The following is a 16,554-nucleotide window of genomic DNA, read 5'->3' on the forward strand; positions in this document are numbered from 1 at the left end:
TACTACAAATATCTACTTCATTTTTTTTAAGGATTATGAAATCTGTTACCTGGCAATACGAGAACACGCAACTGTCAAGTCGGACTTGTTTTCGTTTTGTTTTAGCAGTTTTTAGTGAACCGGGGCGAATTAGTTAAAGTGAAGATAACCGTGCAATCATGTTAGGAACAATTTTACAATAATACCAGTCACCGACAACATGGGGTTTTTGACTGTTTTGAAAAAAATGAGACAGAAGGAAAAAGAAATGAGAATCTTAATGCTGTATCCTTTTGTGTATATTTACACGTGTTTTATAGAATAATCGCACCCTGTCGCATTGTTATATACACACTTTTGTTTTATTATGAATATTTTAAAATCATATTCACTACATATAACGAAATAAAATAATATAATGTTGAGAAAGTCAGTAGTGACTCATTCTGGGCCACAAATACAAACGATTTGAAAATAAAATTTTGTATGTCATAATGTCAGATATAAGTATTCCTCTATATTTTTCAGTATCTAGTGCTGATTATGTCTTATATTTGATCGGTTCTCAAGTTTTAGTTCCCACCATTAAGTAAAAATATTTAACCTTTTCTACTCTGACCATTTTTTCTCATAACTGATCAGCTACTCTGATCAAAAAAATGTGACGTTTTTCTATCATTAAAATATCTTGGTTCCCTAACTTTGGGACAATGTCTGACAATTCGTATGACCATTCGTTTTTATAACTGAACTTGAAAGTGTAACTTTCATCGTTTTCCATGGCGGATTAAGTATAAAATTTTTATGATAAACACATAAAATGCAATTTCTGTTATTTTAACTATTAACACTAATATCACAAAATTTTGAAATATTATAGTGCGAAGAGTCCGCGAAACTAACCACGGGACCATAACCCGACACAATTATCAAATCCCATCGCCAGTAGTCCGCAGGCGTAAAAAATATCCGCCGGAAATGTGCTACTTTAGTTGTATACAAAATGTTATTCTTCTTTTCATAGAGTGTTCTCCTATTTGAGATAGGCTCTCAGGGGTATCCAGACTACATCTCCGCTATCCATCTCAATAGTTTGGTTTGAACCTGATGTGAATGTTTTCCTTGACTGAATTTTAAATAGCGGTTTGGACAATGCCGGGAAGACAACAATATTGAAGAGGTTCAATGGAGAAGAGATTGACACTATATCACCGACCTTGGGGTTCAATATCAAGACCTTGGAGCACCGGGGCTACAAGCTGAACATCTGGGATGTCGGTGGGCAGAAGTCTCTGCGGTCGTACTGGAGGAATTACTTTGAGTGCACCGATGGACTGATCTGGGTGGTGGACAGCGCGGACAAGAGGAGGCTCGAGGATTGCAAGAGCGAGCTGCAGGTCCTCCTGAAGGAAGAAAGGCTCGCCAGCGCTACTCTCCTGGTGTTTGCCAACAAGCAAGACTTGGCGGGGGCGCTGTCTGCTCAGGAGATTCGAGAGGTAAGTTTATTCACAAGTTTCTCTTCTTCTTCTTCAAACCCTTATCCGCACCCCAATGGTGCATAGGGCACTGCGTCATATAAACACAGTATAATCTTGGTTGTTAACACATGAAGAAAAGGTGATCACCCCTCCGCTTCAGTTACCAGTCCAGGGAAATCTTGAATAAATAATAGAGTGAAAAATCACTTATATTTATTTGACTCCCCCTGGGAATCGAACTCGGGACCACTACGGAGGCGGACAAAACACCTCCAAGTTTAGAAGTTTATTTACTAGCTACTGACTTGATTCTCTAGTCAAAGATATCTCACAAAAACTCAAATTCACAAATTGAAGTGGGTCCAATTTAAATAATGACTACAATTGTAATTGGATATTTGTTACTTGTTTTTATATATTTAAAAAAAAACATTAGAAAGAATTCTTAAACAAATATTCAAATCTATTTTATGGTTGTCGCTTCAATGTATCACTATCGTCTCACTTTGTCACTACTGCATCACCTCAGGATTCAGAAGTCGGTACCTCGGATCTGCTAGCTTGGTTACAGCTAAGTGTCTTCATATTTCTAAGGTCATTGATGTATTTCCGTCACTTTGTATCAATGGTTGTCAAATTCGTGTGAATCAATGAGTATACTCCAAATGAATTTTGCACAATGAACACAAAGTTATTTTTTCTGCCTCATTTTACATTGAATATTATAGTTATGAATATTAGAGGAGTCAGGCAAAAATAAGGTGTGTACCTGCAAAACAGAACTGTGAGTCATTAGTGTAGTTACTGCAAGTTGACTATGTATTGCGTTAACTTGCTCATTGGAAGTTAAAGAGTTGAAATTACGATGGCAATAAGTTTGCATCGCTGTATGGAACTCCATATTAAGAATTAGAATGATTACTGTTGAGACGATGGCGATATGATGCTGAGGCAATCAGTGTGTGATAACCTTAATATTCCCTTTTGCATTTGATCCTGAGTAAAATGTGTTTCATCTTATTTTAGGCGCTAGATCTTGACTCCATCAAAACCCACCACTGGAAAATCCTATACTGCTCAGCAGTGACGGGACAGAATCTTCTGGAAGGAATCGATTGGATGCTGGACGATATAGCTGCAAGAATTTTTACCTTAGAATGACTCAATTCTGGTACAACTTCAACAATATGTATTCATTTATGTAAACATGCACATTCTCAAACAGTATTGTTTTATTGTTTGTATTACAGATTTTTATCCTGTGGAAATTATTAACAAAATTTTATAAAAATTAAGGCGTCAATAATTCGAAGGTCAAGGTTTCAATTGTATTACCGTCTAGTGCAAAAGAAACTCTAGACTAAAGGTAAAATGGTTACATAAAGGCCAAATATGTATTCATCGATAGTCCACAGACGTTTTTATGATATAGATGTTTTTCTTTAAAATGTGTTTTTTTAAAACATCTTTTTTATCCGTTATGTTGGTAAGACATAGTCTCAAGAAATTATAATCTTTTGAGATGTTAATGATGCCTTTTCAGCAGTTTATATTACCTTTCTGTGGGTTCTTTGTATTAGGAATCAAAAAGTAACAAATGATTGAAGAAGATTCGTGAAATTAATTTCTTATACGTAATGGATATAAAATTTAATTTTTTTACCCCTTAAACACTGCACAAAATGTAGACTTACATTACAACCTAACTAATCTATTTTAATGCACTAATTATCCAGGATTAAAAAATATAAATATTAAAAAAGAAAGATTATGAAGATTTTTTTTCTTGGAATCATTATTGGTTTTATTTATGGTACTGCAAATACAAATTATTTAAAAAAAATTGATCACAATGAAAGAACAATTATACAAAATATGATCTTCATATGAATGTGATGTAATTTATATTATGTTATGGAAATTATTATAGCTAGCTTTTAACAAAAATTAATAATATTCTTAATTATCTTTACGTTTATTGGCAAGCATTAATATATGAAATTATTTTTAATACACTTTGAATTAATGTTTCCTTTGGCTTTAATTTCTCTAGGATTACATGTGTATAATTAATTTATTACTAAAATAAAAGTTTATATTTTTAAGAAATCTAAAATAAAGTCGCTAAATCAAAAAATGTTTTTGTTTTCAATGTTAATAAATTTCCATACTTTTAATACATATTTTATTGTTTTATGAATAGAACTTCTGAATATTTGTGAATATTTCTTTATTATTCTGTATCCTGTAGTATTCTGTATCCTATGCACTATTAGGTGCAGATAAGAAGCAAAGATGAAAACTGAATAAATAAAAATACTGTTTTGGTTAGAAATTGTTTAATTCTGGTCAATGACTAAAATATAAGTTTTATTTTTTCTTCTTTTTGTCTTTTGCCTTTTTATCTGTATTGTTTTGTTCGGGGGATTCTTCTTGATCAGATTTTAATACAAGTCTTGTTTCTGGCCAAAGCTCTTTAGTGTACATTGCCATGGCTGTAAAAAATAAAAATAAGTACTTTATTGGTGGATTTTCCAAGGATGGAATAAAAAGGTTGCAATTTGTAAAAGTGGTCATAAGTTAGCTTAATGAGTTGGATTTCAAATTTGGGACGTTGAAGGTTGAAGAGGGGGTAGGAGCTGTTTCTTAAACTATAAAATTAAGAATTAGCTTCACATACGGTGTTTGAAAATGATGCGGAAAGCATCGAAACACGTCACAGTACATTTTAAGAAATAGTGGTACATATTTACTAAGTAAAACATTAATTTAAAATAAAATCAGTCAATCAAATATGGGTCTCTAACTAGTATCAAAATTGGCCGATTGTAGAGGGTGGTGCAACGGTTATTGGCGGTTTTTAAAGTGTTTTTGTGGATATTTTAATGAAACGACCAATGTTAAAAACATATGATTTAGTTACTTTATTTTATTTTATTTATTTATTTTTTTTATTTTATTTATTCGGGAATTGTACAGCTTACATATAAAAATGATACAATAAACAATAGTTACATTAACAATAATAGACATTACATTACATTAACAAAAAATTGTTACGTTAAAAAAAAGCCAATTAAACATTTCCACATTTATGTTATAAAACTATTAAAAAACCTTCGGAGATTAAAAAAAGGGTGTTATATAAAATAATAGATTTAGCAGGAAGGAGAAGGAAAGGAGAGGAATTAATGATGGTGGTTAAAGGATTTTTTTTCTAGGTAAGAAGTTTAAAAATATATATATAAATATACATACATACATATATATACATACATACACATGTAATTACACATGTAATGCAGTTAACATTTTTTGCTGTTGAAAATAACATCTTAAAAACGGCCACCACGTTTTTATAAACTAAAATACGTGTCACATGGTATTTCCTAAGTAAAACTTTAATTGAAAATAGTGTAGCTAATTGTTTACCTTCTATATCTATCCTTTTCTTTTTGTTTGCGAAAGGAGCGCATAAATAAGCAAACAGATCGTTGTCCAGCATAATTGAATCTTGTTTAGCAAATTGCATGAACTCATCCTGATTGGGTTTTTTCTTCCTCAACTTGGCGTGTAACCTCAAAATGAATTCTCTGTAAGAAAAAAAATTATTAATTTTAACATTCAAATGTTAACCTGTTAACCGGGCAATCTAGTTATGCAACTTGTAACGGGCGCGAAAATAGGTAGGTAAGTGTAAGTACGTACCCGTCACTGTTCACCCAGAACACATCTACCACTCTCAATAGCGAAATGATACTGATTCACTCCGTATCTTAAATTCATGTTGAGACATGTATGGATGACTAATACCTTTGTTGTTAGAAAAATATACATCCCGCCCGTTCCAGGGCGCAACATATGTCGCTTACTCCTTTCAAGAACGTCATAAATAAAAAAACATGATTTTTCAGGAGATCGTTTTTAAAGTTTAAAAATATAATACAATGTATTAAAAATAAATATCAAGCCATTTACTGAACTTTTCACTATGCAACAGATCTTTTTAGGTAAAACCTGAAGGTTTTTTTCTCCATTTGAAAAATATTTAGTATATTTAAAAAAAAAAGCAATATGTTTTCTTCGAAATACAAAAACAACACTTTCTGCCCTGTAGCGGGTAAATATTAATTTAAAAATATGCCTTTTTTGCTGGGATTAAGTACATTTTCTGGGCATTCCGAAAATATGCACAACTGAAAATCGACAATTTTTGATTTATGGTGTTCTTGAAAGGAGTGAGCGATATTTCAAGGAGGTATTCATATGTCCTACCCGTACTCGATATTGTTTACGTTTGACGTATTTATGCGTCCCACCCGGTTAACAGGTTAACAGAATTGTTAAACATATCTCAATAATTTTTTAAGTAGATATAGGTACCCAAAGTCTTTCTTCTTTTTATTCTGTGCGACATATTTGGCTCTTTTAAACCCAACCTCCATTGGGTTGGGTCCTATGATAGTATAGTTTCCTATTACGTGGCCGTATATAACTGTAGCATTTTTCCTCGATGGGATATTGTTAAGATTCTCAATTTCCTTTAAAATTACAAATTTATGATTATGATGAGATGATTAAAATTTTTCGACAATCACATACACCAATGTGATAATTACAAATGTATACAATTTACCCCTTTTTAAAGAAAAATCTTATCTATTTTGTTTTCAGACAGTCCTTTACGAGAGACCTCTATTATGCATAGTTGTGAAGAACTATAATTGGTACTCATGATTTTATTTTTTGTATTCTGATGTATCATATATTGTAACTGTTGTTCTTCCTTCCAATAAAATATTTTTTTTTTTAAAAAAAGCATGGATAGCCAAAGAAAGTATGAAAATATGTATAACATGTTTGGTATCCAGACCAATCGAAAATAAAACATTCTTGAATTTATTATTACAATTAGTGGAAATTAACCAGTAATACTAAAAAGCTTCCCAGTAGCCTAAGTAGTTAACAGTGACTAAGTACAGGATGGCGCAAAATTAATTCCCCTATCGGAAAATAATATAATTTTTGCAAATGGCGTCCTACGTCAATCATATTTGAAATTTGTGGACTAGACAGCTGCAGTATACAAACAAATTGATAAAACGGGCACAAATGTGTATCAACACTGACGGCAACCACTTAACGGGATATCATCTTTTTCACTTAACAGAAAAATTTGTAATAGTCCAAATAAAGATTTGCATCACTAAAAATATATTTTTTAAATTTAATAAAAAAGTTATTTATAAACAAAATTGGATGATTCATTTTGAGTCACCCTGAATCTGTTTGTATACTACAGCTGTCTAGTTCACAAATGTAAAAAATATGATTGACGTAGGATGCCATTTGCAAAAATTATAACGTCTTCCGATAGGGTTATTAATTTTGCGCCACCCTGCACTTTTCCTGTATATGTTGGCTACACCATGTTATCATGTCGTTCTTACTTCTAAAAATGCCGGTGTTACATAAGTGTCTCCCAAATCTAAAATATTGCAAACCACGTTTCTTTTCTGGTAGTTTTTCAGTATAGCTAAAGCGTCATCACTTGTTAGTTGGTTGTTTCCTAGTTTCAATATTTCCAATTTCTTAGCTTTGAATAAAAAGTAAGAAAATCTTCTCAGGACTTCGCCTTGCATCCTACAATTTGCAAATTCCCTTTATCAACATCAATATTATGAGAGATACTATTGGGGAAGAAAAACAAATGTAATTATTAAATGCAAGTTGATATTTTCCTCAAATTGGTAAAAATGTCCGAAAATATGAAATTTATTTTACAAAAAAATAATGTATAGTGAAACGGGGAATTTTCTTTGATAACATTCATTTAAATTTTGTATGGAACATGCTAAGAACACTATAAGTATATAACAATCGTAATATTTTCAATTAAAAAATATATAAAACAGAAAAATGTCCGCCTCCATGGTGAATTGGTCAGTTCATTTCACTACCGTGCTGGAGGCCCCAGTTTGATTCCAAGGAGAGTAAAAATGAATATTTGTGATTTTTATCTTGAATTTATTTAACATCCCTCTGGACTGAAACGCAGGGCTGACCACCCTTCTTTGAGTATTTAGCAATCAAGATAACACAGCTTCTATATGATGCTGTGCCCTATGATCAGGTGTGGATAAGGGTTAGAAGAAAAATTTATTTCACTTACATGTTGTTGCTAACATCCAAATACCTTATGTTTGGTGATTTCATTATTGATACCAAAGGAGTTTCAATTCTGGTTTCAACCAGTCCATTCCAAGATATGTTCAAATATTCCATAGGGTTAGTTTTAAGTGATTTTAACAATGGAACTGTTCCTAAAATTTATTTCAACGTGATTGCAAAAGTTATCAGGAAAGCAGATGGTGTAAGGTGTGTAGTATTTTAACTTGCCTCTATTTTCCATATAATTCCAAGACACATCAATATCTGTGAGGTTCTCATTTTCAAGTAACGCTTTGGATAACTCTTGTCCGGCAACTACTTTCAAATTATTATGGCTAAAGTTATACCTGAAATAGGTATTCAAGATATCTTAAAAACCATTTTCTGTGTAACTATATTCAAGTATCCTTATATAAATCAGTGTAAAAGATATTTTTAAATCTCTTACAAAAGAAATAAAGGTTATTAATGATCATATCGCTCATCCTTTCAAGAACGTCATAAATCAAAAAACTTGATTTTTCAGGAGAATGTTTTTAAAGTTTAACAATATAATACAATGTATTAAAAATAAATATCAAGGCACTTTTTGAACTTTTTACTGTGCAACAGATCTTTTCAGATAAAACCTGAAGGTTTTTTCTCCATTTCAAAAATATTTAGTATATTTAAAAAATAATTAAACAATAACTTTTCTTCAAATTGCAAAAACAACACTTTCTGCCCTGTAGTGGGTAAATATTAAGTTAAAAATATGCCTCTTTTGCTGGGATATAGTACATTTTCTAGGCATTCCGAAAACATGCACAACTAAAAATTGAAGATTTTTTATTAATGACGTTCTTAAAAGGAGTGAGCGAAATGTGAACTTGCGGCGTAGCCGAGAAACTACTTTAAAATATTATAGAGCGTCCCACGTCAACGCATACCAACAATCCATCTGCGGATGTATCTGTGAAAATATTTTGACAGCTCCCTAAATGTTTCCATAGCCAATATTTCGACAGTTTGTCACAAGAGGCCCTATGATTTTCACCCTTCATACAATGTCTCACAATACGAATACTTAACATAGAATCTGATGAATAGGGAACCTACGGCCATAACTAAATTGATACAATTCTCGATTCTCTCATAGATGCGAGACAGTAGGAAAATGAATCAATAACCATTTCCTAAGAATAATAAAATGAATAGAATACATAGAACGATCTCCTGAAAAATCAGGTTTTTAGATTTATGACGTTCTTGAAAGGAGTGAGTGATATCTCGTCTAGGATAAAATTGTTTCATTTGAACTTTACCTTTTGACGCAACTCTCTGTCATAGCAGGTGCAAATATTTCCATTCCTTCATCTCCCAGATCGTTATACGCCAGATTGATTTCTTCCAGGTTTGGTGTAACTTGAATACCTTCCACTAATCGTTTTGCTCCTTCTGGACCGATTCTTCAAATTTCACAAAATGTATATTATTTCGAGAAATAAAAAGACTTTGTGTTTTACTCCACTCACATTTTTATTAACCAACTAGTTTCGGCAACAACCTGTTGCCCTCTTCAGGGTTTAATTTATGACAAAACATATGTATAAAAAAGAAACAGTGTACAAGTTGTTGGGTTTCAAAAGGGTAGGGGTGGGGGTAATAGTGTTTTGAGGAGGGGTAAGAGCAAGGAAGGGGATAAGGTTTAGGTTGGGTTTGATTTTATGGCAAAAATATTAAAAAGATCTTTTTGTTGTTTTTTGTCGTCCTTTTGAAACCCAACAACTTGTACACTGTTTCTTTTTTATATATATGTTTAGTCATAAATTAAACCCTGAAGAGGGCAACAGGTTGTTGCCGAAACTAGTTGGTTAGTAAAAATGTGAGTGGATCAAAACACAAAGTCTTTTTATTTCTCGAATTAATATATCAATATGATCCACAAAGTTAATGCTTTCAATATTCAAAACATTCACAAAATGTATTTATTCTTCAAATTCATACTTAACATAAATTAGAAATATCAATTAATGGATTAATCAAAATGTATATGTACTAACCTGCAACCGTAGAGATTAATAGATGTTATGTACTTGTTGTTTACAATTAGTTCTCCGAGGTGGAAACATGCGTCTGTAGTCAAACTGTTGTCTGTCAAATCTATTGAAGTAATGGTTTTATTTCTTGTTAACGCATCGCACATTGCTCTCATCCAATTCGGACTAACACCATAATACTAAATAGACAAATAAATGAAACAATATTTTTTTATTTTATTAGCTAATTATCTTGAAATAGCAGTGTTTTAATTTGATGCTCTGTGGGTAGGCTCTTTTATATCAATGACTGGTGTATTTGGGATAAATCTGGATGTACTCACACAGTCTATATAGTGGGTACACTTTCAAAAAACATTAACTCTAAAATGAATCCCTGTTTGAATAATTTCTGTTATTTAAAGCTTTTCGCCTGAATAAAATACCCGCCATTAAACTTAAAGTTGAATTTACTTTTAAAACCACATAAATATGAAATTTCAAACTACTTAGTGTATTTGGCCAGTTTATAGAAAGTTGAAAACTTTATAATACTGCATCATTAAGTCAAAATTGCATAATTCCGAGTCAACGTTTTTTGCCAATACACCCACAGTATGCTGTGAGTTCATTCTCTCTCGGCGTGTTTTTGCTAAGAATTTTCAGTCGAAAATTACATGAAATTGTTATAACTTTAAACATAAAGAGTGAACCTACTCACAGAAGGGATTAGGCTATAAAACTTGTAAAATTGGAGCCTAAGAAGAAACATAAGTGGTATTGCATAAGCTATAGCTAGATTTCAGAGTCACTTGGACACGAGATGATTCCAAAAATCATGGACAGACCAACTTCGTAGTTACAGTTCCAATTCTTTGTGAATAAACGTCGTCAGAATAATAAAAGTGTCAAAATATGGACTGTCAATACAAAAACCCCATGTTCCTGCGAAACTGCGGAATGACTGCGACTGCACATACAAGTAGTCCGTGATCTGTATACCAAAGTCAAAGGTGTTTTACTACATTCCACTATTGTTATAGACTTCAACCAGTGTTAGATTAATTTTACCAGATTACAAGTATGTAATAATTTTATCAGTGTTCATTTTTACAAACCTTTAAATTTATTTTATCCGTAATAAGGTCTTCATGAAACCTTTTTACAACAAGGTGGTTCATTATTTGGCACATGAACACATATTTTCCTTGTCCGTCATCTCCAAATACCGGTTCAATTTCTGTTCAATATAAAATAAACTATTAATTTGTTTACTATGCTAAAAATTTAGATTCTCTGAAAAATAGATAAGATGGTATGAACTATTATTCTTCTGAACCCTTATTGGCACCCAACGCTGCGTAGGGCACTAAATCAGACTGGCAACGTGTTAACTCGAATGGTAACCATATGAAAGGTAGGTGTGAGAGTGAAAATCACTTATAATTATTTTGAGTTCCCTGGGAATCGAACTCAGGACTTCCGTCACGGTAGTTAACCTGTCCGGGAGTATGGCCGTACATATACGACCATACCCAATTTTCCTCAAAGGAGTATGGCGTATGACCGTATTGTACGGGCAATACAAAATGTGATTTATGACATGATTTATATCAAATCATGTTTTAAACATGATTTACGGCAAAATTATCGATGCTTTGTAAAAACATGTTTACTGGTATTAATAAAAAAAAATATTCAAGAAAATATGTTGCTTATAGCATCCACTATGATATATAATTAAAAAAGTAAAAAAAAAATAACAAAAAAACTGACTCCCCAGATACAGATTTGTCCGCAGATCTCACTCCCGGACAGATTAAACGAGCTTACTACGGAAGTGGACACAAACTATAGCCCAGCTTTAATAAAACTGCATACTCAGGCATGGATTATGGGCGAGAGGTCTTGTTCGTACTTGTGTACATACTTTGGGTGCATGATCTATCGGTCTACTTGACTGTCCCATAAAATGCATAAGTGCGAGTGGGATCTCTCCGGAGTTAGCTCGTGAATCAGGCTAGGCTACAGTATAACATTATCAGGTAAATGAATTTCATCTCCTAACACTGCCAAATATTTTATTACACACTATTAGGTGAAATCCTAAAGGTGGGGACTGACCGGAGCATTTGGTCATGACGTAATGTTGTAGCATCGCTCACGGTGAGCATCACCGAGCATCCGAAACTATGGATGAAGCGCTCGGCTCACTTTACTGACTGCCTGAATGCTCGCATCGTAACTTGTTACGTTATGACGAAATGGCTCCGGTCAGTCTTCACCCTAAGAGGAATCTCAGAAAAAATATTTTTGAATATTATATACTGTTGGTCATATAAAAGGCAAACTATTAATACAATTATATGTTTAATAGAAATATTTGTTACAGTTAAATTTAATAAAAATATTTGTTACAGTGAGATTTGATAGAAATATTTGTTACAGTGAGATTAAATAGAAATATTTGCTACAGTGAGATTTTCATATAATAGAGGTTTATCATAAATGGAAGATCAATTGTATTTGGATATCATCTTTTTACCAGGGTCATGAAGCGTGTTCGATATTCCAGGATCCTTGACGGGTGGAAACAAGTAATACGGATGCTTTTTCAAATCATTATTGATATCAGGAATATGTTTAGTACATATTTCACTTTTAATCACTGTGGGTTGCAGTACTCCGACACTTGATGGGTCTGTAATTATCTCGGATAAGCAAGAGAACACGGATTGGGATGATGTTTGGTTTAATTGTTCGTCTTGCATATTAATATCATCTTCATTATCGGGTATGTTACTGTTTGTACTGTTGGTTTGTGACATTGTGTTTTATTGATATTGAATAAAATACACTTTAAATTTAAAACAGCAAACAATTTCTTTTTTTTACACTTAAATTTTTTTTAGGTTACTTAAATTGTTATGACATTATTTTATTGCCTTCTTTTGTTTTATTGTGGGATTGAAATAAGATTTTATAAACCAGTATATTTTATTTGTAATAATCGCTGGGGGATTCTGTGCCAAATAATACGTTTTAGTTTTTTTTTTTAAATATATATTTTTAACAAATACTGTTATTTTATTAATTTATTATGATACAGTTTTACTTTTGGAAATTTCAAGAAGCTAACAGGTTATTTTTATTTATTAAAAGGGAATCTGGGAATTATCAAAGATTTTTTATTATTTAGAATTTTAGAAATGTTCTCAAACTCCCATGAGTTTTTAGTCTTAGTTGAGTCTTTGAATATTTACATAAATGTGAAATTTGATTTGTAATTTATTTATTTAATATATTTACATTTTTATTTATAACATAATACATTTGAATCATTTATACATATGGAGCACTTTTATATTTCGATTCGCTGTGCCTCTCCATAAAAGAGACTGTGCTCTTGTGCTTGGAGAGGGACTTACACTCGTGGTTTAATGTTATATAATAAAAGATATAATAGTCTTTTTTTTAAAATATTTTTTCAAGATTTAAATGTATAGACCATTAATTTTTTTCTTAAGTATTTTTATATCATCTATTTTTTTTATTTCTTTTTAATATTTCAAGAAGAAAAATGATAAGTAATTGAGACATCTTATTAATTTAATAATTTATTTGATTAATGAGATCATGGAAAAGGTACCATAAAATTGTAATGACTACTAAAAAAAGTCATTGACATTAAAATTAAAACAGCGCTTTTAAAAAATATACACAATGGTTAGTTTTAACTCGGATTAATAATTGAATAATAACTTTCCGAATTGAGTAACTTAATTATTTTCTATGTGTAAAAAACATTTTTGTGTTTGGATCAAGGATGTTGCATATATTGATGATTTATGTAAATCATATGTGGCCTTTTGAAGTTGGTATGATAACACTAAAAGAATTCATAAATTTAAAGTAATTGGTGTCATACATTTTCTTTCAAATTTTAATGGTGAGATTTTAATACCTGTAATTTAACTAACTAACTAACTAACTAACAATCACGCCGCTTCCCCGCAGGGGTAGGCAGAGAGAATCGAACGCCACACCACTCTGTCTTTGCAAACATTCTTTGCCTCTTCTACATTCATGCATCTCCTCATACATACCCGACGATTATTACGACTCCTGACCCCGCCGCTTTCAAGTATTTGACATACCTGATTGTGCCAAGTTTTCCTCGGTCGTCCTCTGCTTCTTTTTCCAACTACATTCGCCTCATACATTTGTTTAACCGTTCTTTCTTCACTCATACGCTTCACATGTCCAAACCATCTCAACACACCTTTCTTAATTTTATCGATAATGCTTATCTCAGCCTTACATTCTTTCCTTATTTCATCATTCGAACATCTATCAAACATCGTTTTGCCACACATTCGTCTGAGGGATCGCATTTCGACTGCATTCAGTCTGCTTTCATCCTTCTTTTGCCAACTCCATGCTTCGCTTCCATACATAAGGGTTGGAACCAGAACTCCATTGTGTACTGCCAGTTTAGCTTCCGCTGATAGATTTTTATTTGCTAAAACTGATTTTAGTGCACCATTCACTCTGTTCCCAGCATTCACTCTCCTTTCTATGTCTTTATCAATCTTTCCATCCCTAGAAAACATACTACCCAAATATATGAAATCATCTACCTGTTCCAAAATTTAAAAAACAAAAACAAACATTTTATTATAAACAATAAATCAAATAAGTAAATCATCAGCTCTTTAATTTACTGAATTTCACATTTTATTGAAAAAGTTTATTTATTTTTTAATCATGTTTACATTCAATTATCATCTGCTAATTATAAACACAATCTCTCAGAACTCGTTTCAACTAACTAGTTTGACCAGTGACCTGTCATTATTTGCAAAAAGCTGTTCATTTTGTTTATAAGGAGTTTTTTGGTTTGTTTGTGTTAAAAATAGTGTCTTTTGCTTGGGACAAATTTAATAAGTGTACTTTTTACAATGTTGTTAAAAAGGAAACATCTTATTGTTTTCATTGTTTGTATTTACGAAACAGTTGACCTTTGTGATGGATGGTTTAAAACCAGTTTTTTTGTGAATTCTAAACTTCCTCAAGAGTGTGGTCACTCGAGAAGATACAATCCGGAGTACTCGTTTGAAAGTTGGGGAACTTGGCCATGGATGGGACTCTTTATTTACAACGGTACGGGTAGTCACAGATGTAATGCCATTCTCATCCATCCTCAAGTGGCAGTGACCAGTTTATTATGTGTCAGGCATGTACCTGAAATTGTTCTCAAGGATCACGCTTTTATCGCATTCTCCACCCCGGGCCTTCCGTCGTATCAGAATATTTCTGTTACCGATATGGATTTCACCGGTGAAAGGTACAATACCAGGGATCTCGCCATGTTGAAACTCGAGAGGCCTGTCATCATCAGTTCCTTTGTGCAGCCTATTTGTCTTTGGGAGGAGCATTATAATTATGACGAACAACTAAGGAACCATGTCGGAATGATGATCGGATCCGACCTAAATAATATTTACACTATTAATGAACTAAGAGTGTATCAAGCTCCTGTTAAAATTATACCACAGAAGAAGTGTAAAATATTGAATGATGTATATTTTGATGGGATTAAATATGGAATTTGTTTCACGTATATAAAAAATCCTCACGATTGCCATTCTCTCTCATCTCCATTAATGATTCCAAGGTTAGCGGAAGATGGAACAATTGTGTGGTATATGAAAGCGGTACTTATGTATCAAATGTGGTTTTGTGATACAAAAGACCATTATCAACACTTATTTGATATCGGAGAGATAAAAAAATGGATGGAATCCCATTTCAAACCATCTGTTGAAGCTGGATGCGGGCGAAGAGTGGTTTCTCATACGGCCCTTGTAACACGTGGGACGGATACTTTGCGCGGTGATTGGCCATGGCACGCGGCAATTTATCTCAAGGGCAAGTCGGAAAAGCAAGACAGATATATATGTGGAGGATCCTTGATATCTCCTTCGCTCATACTAACCGCGGCTCACTGCGTAATGAATCAAAATGAAAAATTATATTTTGTACACCTCGGTAAACATACATTGAATGCCAATGAGCCCGAGTCTCGTAAAGTAGACATTGCTGAAATTATTATTCACAACCGATTTAATTTTTCAATCATGTTGAATGACATTGCTCTGTTAAAACTGGCGGAAAAAATAACTTACAATGAATATATTCAGCCAGGATGTCTTTGGGATGAAACTGATGTAGATAAAGAGACTATTTTTAATCATTTAGGTACAGTCGTAGGGTGGGGATTCACCGAAGAAAATAATATTTCAAATGTTTTAAAGTCGGCTATTATCCCAGTTGTTGAAGATGTTGTTTGTTATCAAAGTAATGCTAATTTTTACAACAGATTTCTGCGTGATACAACATTTTGCGCTGGAAACCCGAGAGGTAACGGGACTAATGTGTGCAATGGTGACAGTGGCGGTAGTTTGGTTCTCCCCATCACTCAAGATGACCAGGAGGTTACTTGGTTCATCAGGGGTATTGTGTCAGTAGCTGTTTCTAAACCCCTTACAAGCTTATGTGATCCTGATTATTATACAGTCTACACAGATGTAGCTCAGTACAAAAATTGGATAAATCTAAATGTGTTACGAAATACGTAGTTACGTTTCATATCTCTGGATATTAAAGTTCAATCGGAATTAAAAAGTGTTATTGTATTATAAGGTTTATTTGATATAAATAAAAAAGTTATTTTATTACAACTGAAAAATTGTTTATTTGGCTGTCAAATTTATTTAGAAAAGAGATTTAAGATTTTTTTTGAGATCCATATATAATAAATATCTATATACGGTGTGTTTGATATTGCTTGGCACATACACATATAAATATATCAGCTTGCCTAAAGGAAAATTAAGTGTTATCAT

At 32.5% G+C, this 16,554-nt stretch overlaps 4 protein-coding genes across 4 annotated transcripts; 2 read left to right on the forward strand and 2 right to left on the reverse strand.

The window, feature by feature from the left end:
- The first annotated feature begins 54 nt into the window (after window positions 1-54).
- On the forward strand, window positions 55-3,286 carry Arl2 (ADP ribosylation factor-like 2). The gene is made up of 3 exons (XM_088262741.1): window positions 55-264; window positions 1,121-1,475; window positions 2,484-3,286. Exons 1-3 carry the CDS (start codon window positions 200-202, stop codon window positions 2,616-2,618), a joined length of 555 nt encoding a protein of 184 aa, XP_088118867.1. The 5' UTR covers window positions 55-199; the 3' UTR covers window positions 2,619-3,286.
- Window positions 3,287-3,779: 493 nt separating this feature from the next.
- LOC148307839 (uncharacterized) lies at window positions 3,780-7,763 on the reverse strand. The gene is made up of 5 exons (XM_088262740.1): window positions 7,630-7,763; window positions 6,908-7,100; window positions 5,841-5,998; window positions 4,890-5,050; window positions 3,780-3,952 (listed from the first exon to the last, which is right to left on the reverse strand). The coding sequence occupies exons 1-5, from the start codon at window positions 7,740-7,742 to the stop codon at window positions 3,828-3,830; spliced, it is 750 nt and encodes a 249-aa protein (XP_088118866.1). The 5' UTR covers window positions 7,743-7,763; the 3' UTR covers window positions 3,780-3,827.
- Window positions 7,753-12,818, reverse strand: LOC148307840 (NACHT, LRR and PYD domains-containing protein 4A-like). Its single transcript, XM_088262765.1, has 5 exons — window positions 12,192-12,818; window positions 10,765-10,886; window positions 9,671-9,846; window positions 8,933-9,076; window positions 7,753-7,975 (listed from the first exon to the last, which is right to left on the reverse strand). The coding sequence occupies exons 1-5, from the start codon at window positions 12,472-12,474 to the stop codon at window positions 7,753-7,755; spliced, it is 948 nt and encodes a 315-aa protein (XP_088118891.1). The 5' UTR covers window positions 12,475-12,818.
- A 1,636-nt stretch (window positions 12,819-14,454) lies between these two features.
- LOC148307841 (uncharacterized) lies at window positions 14,455-16,397 on the forward strand. Its single transcript, XM_088262739.1, has one exon. The coding sequence runs from the start codon at window positions 14,608-14,610 to the stop codon at window positions 16,285-16,287; it is 1,680 nt and encodes a 559-aa protein (XP_088118865.1). The 5' UTR covers window positions 14,455-14,607; the 3' UTR covers window positions 16,288-16,397.
- The last annotated feature ends 157 nt before the right edge of the window (window positions 16,398-16,554 follow it).

Source organism: Brachycentrus maculatus, unplaced genomic scaffold (assembly GCF_059751285.1).
Source record: "Brachycentrus maculatus isolate JH-2025_06_01 unplaced genomic scaffold, ASM5975128v1 h1tg000188l, whole genome shotgun sequence".
NCBI classification, from domain to species: domain Eukaryota; kingdom Metazoa; phylum Arthropoda; class Insecta; order Trichoptera; family Brachycentridae; genus Brachycentrus; species Brachycentrus maculatus.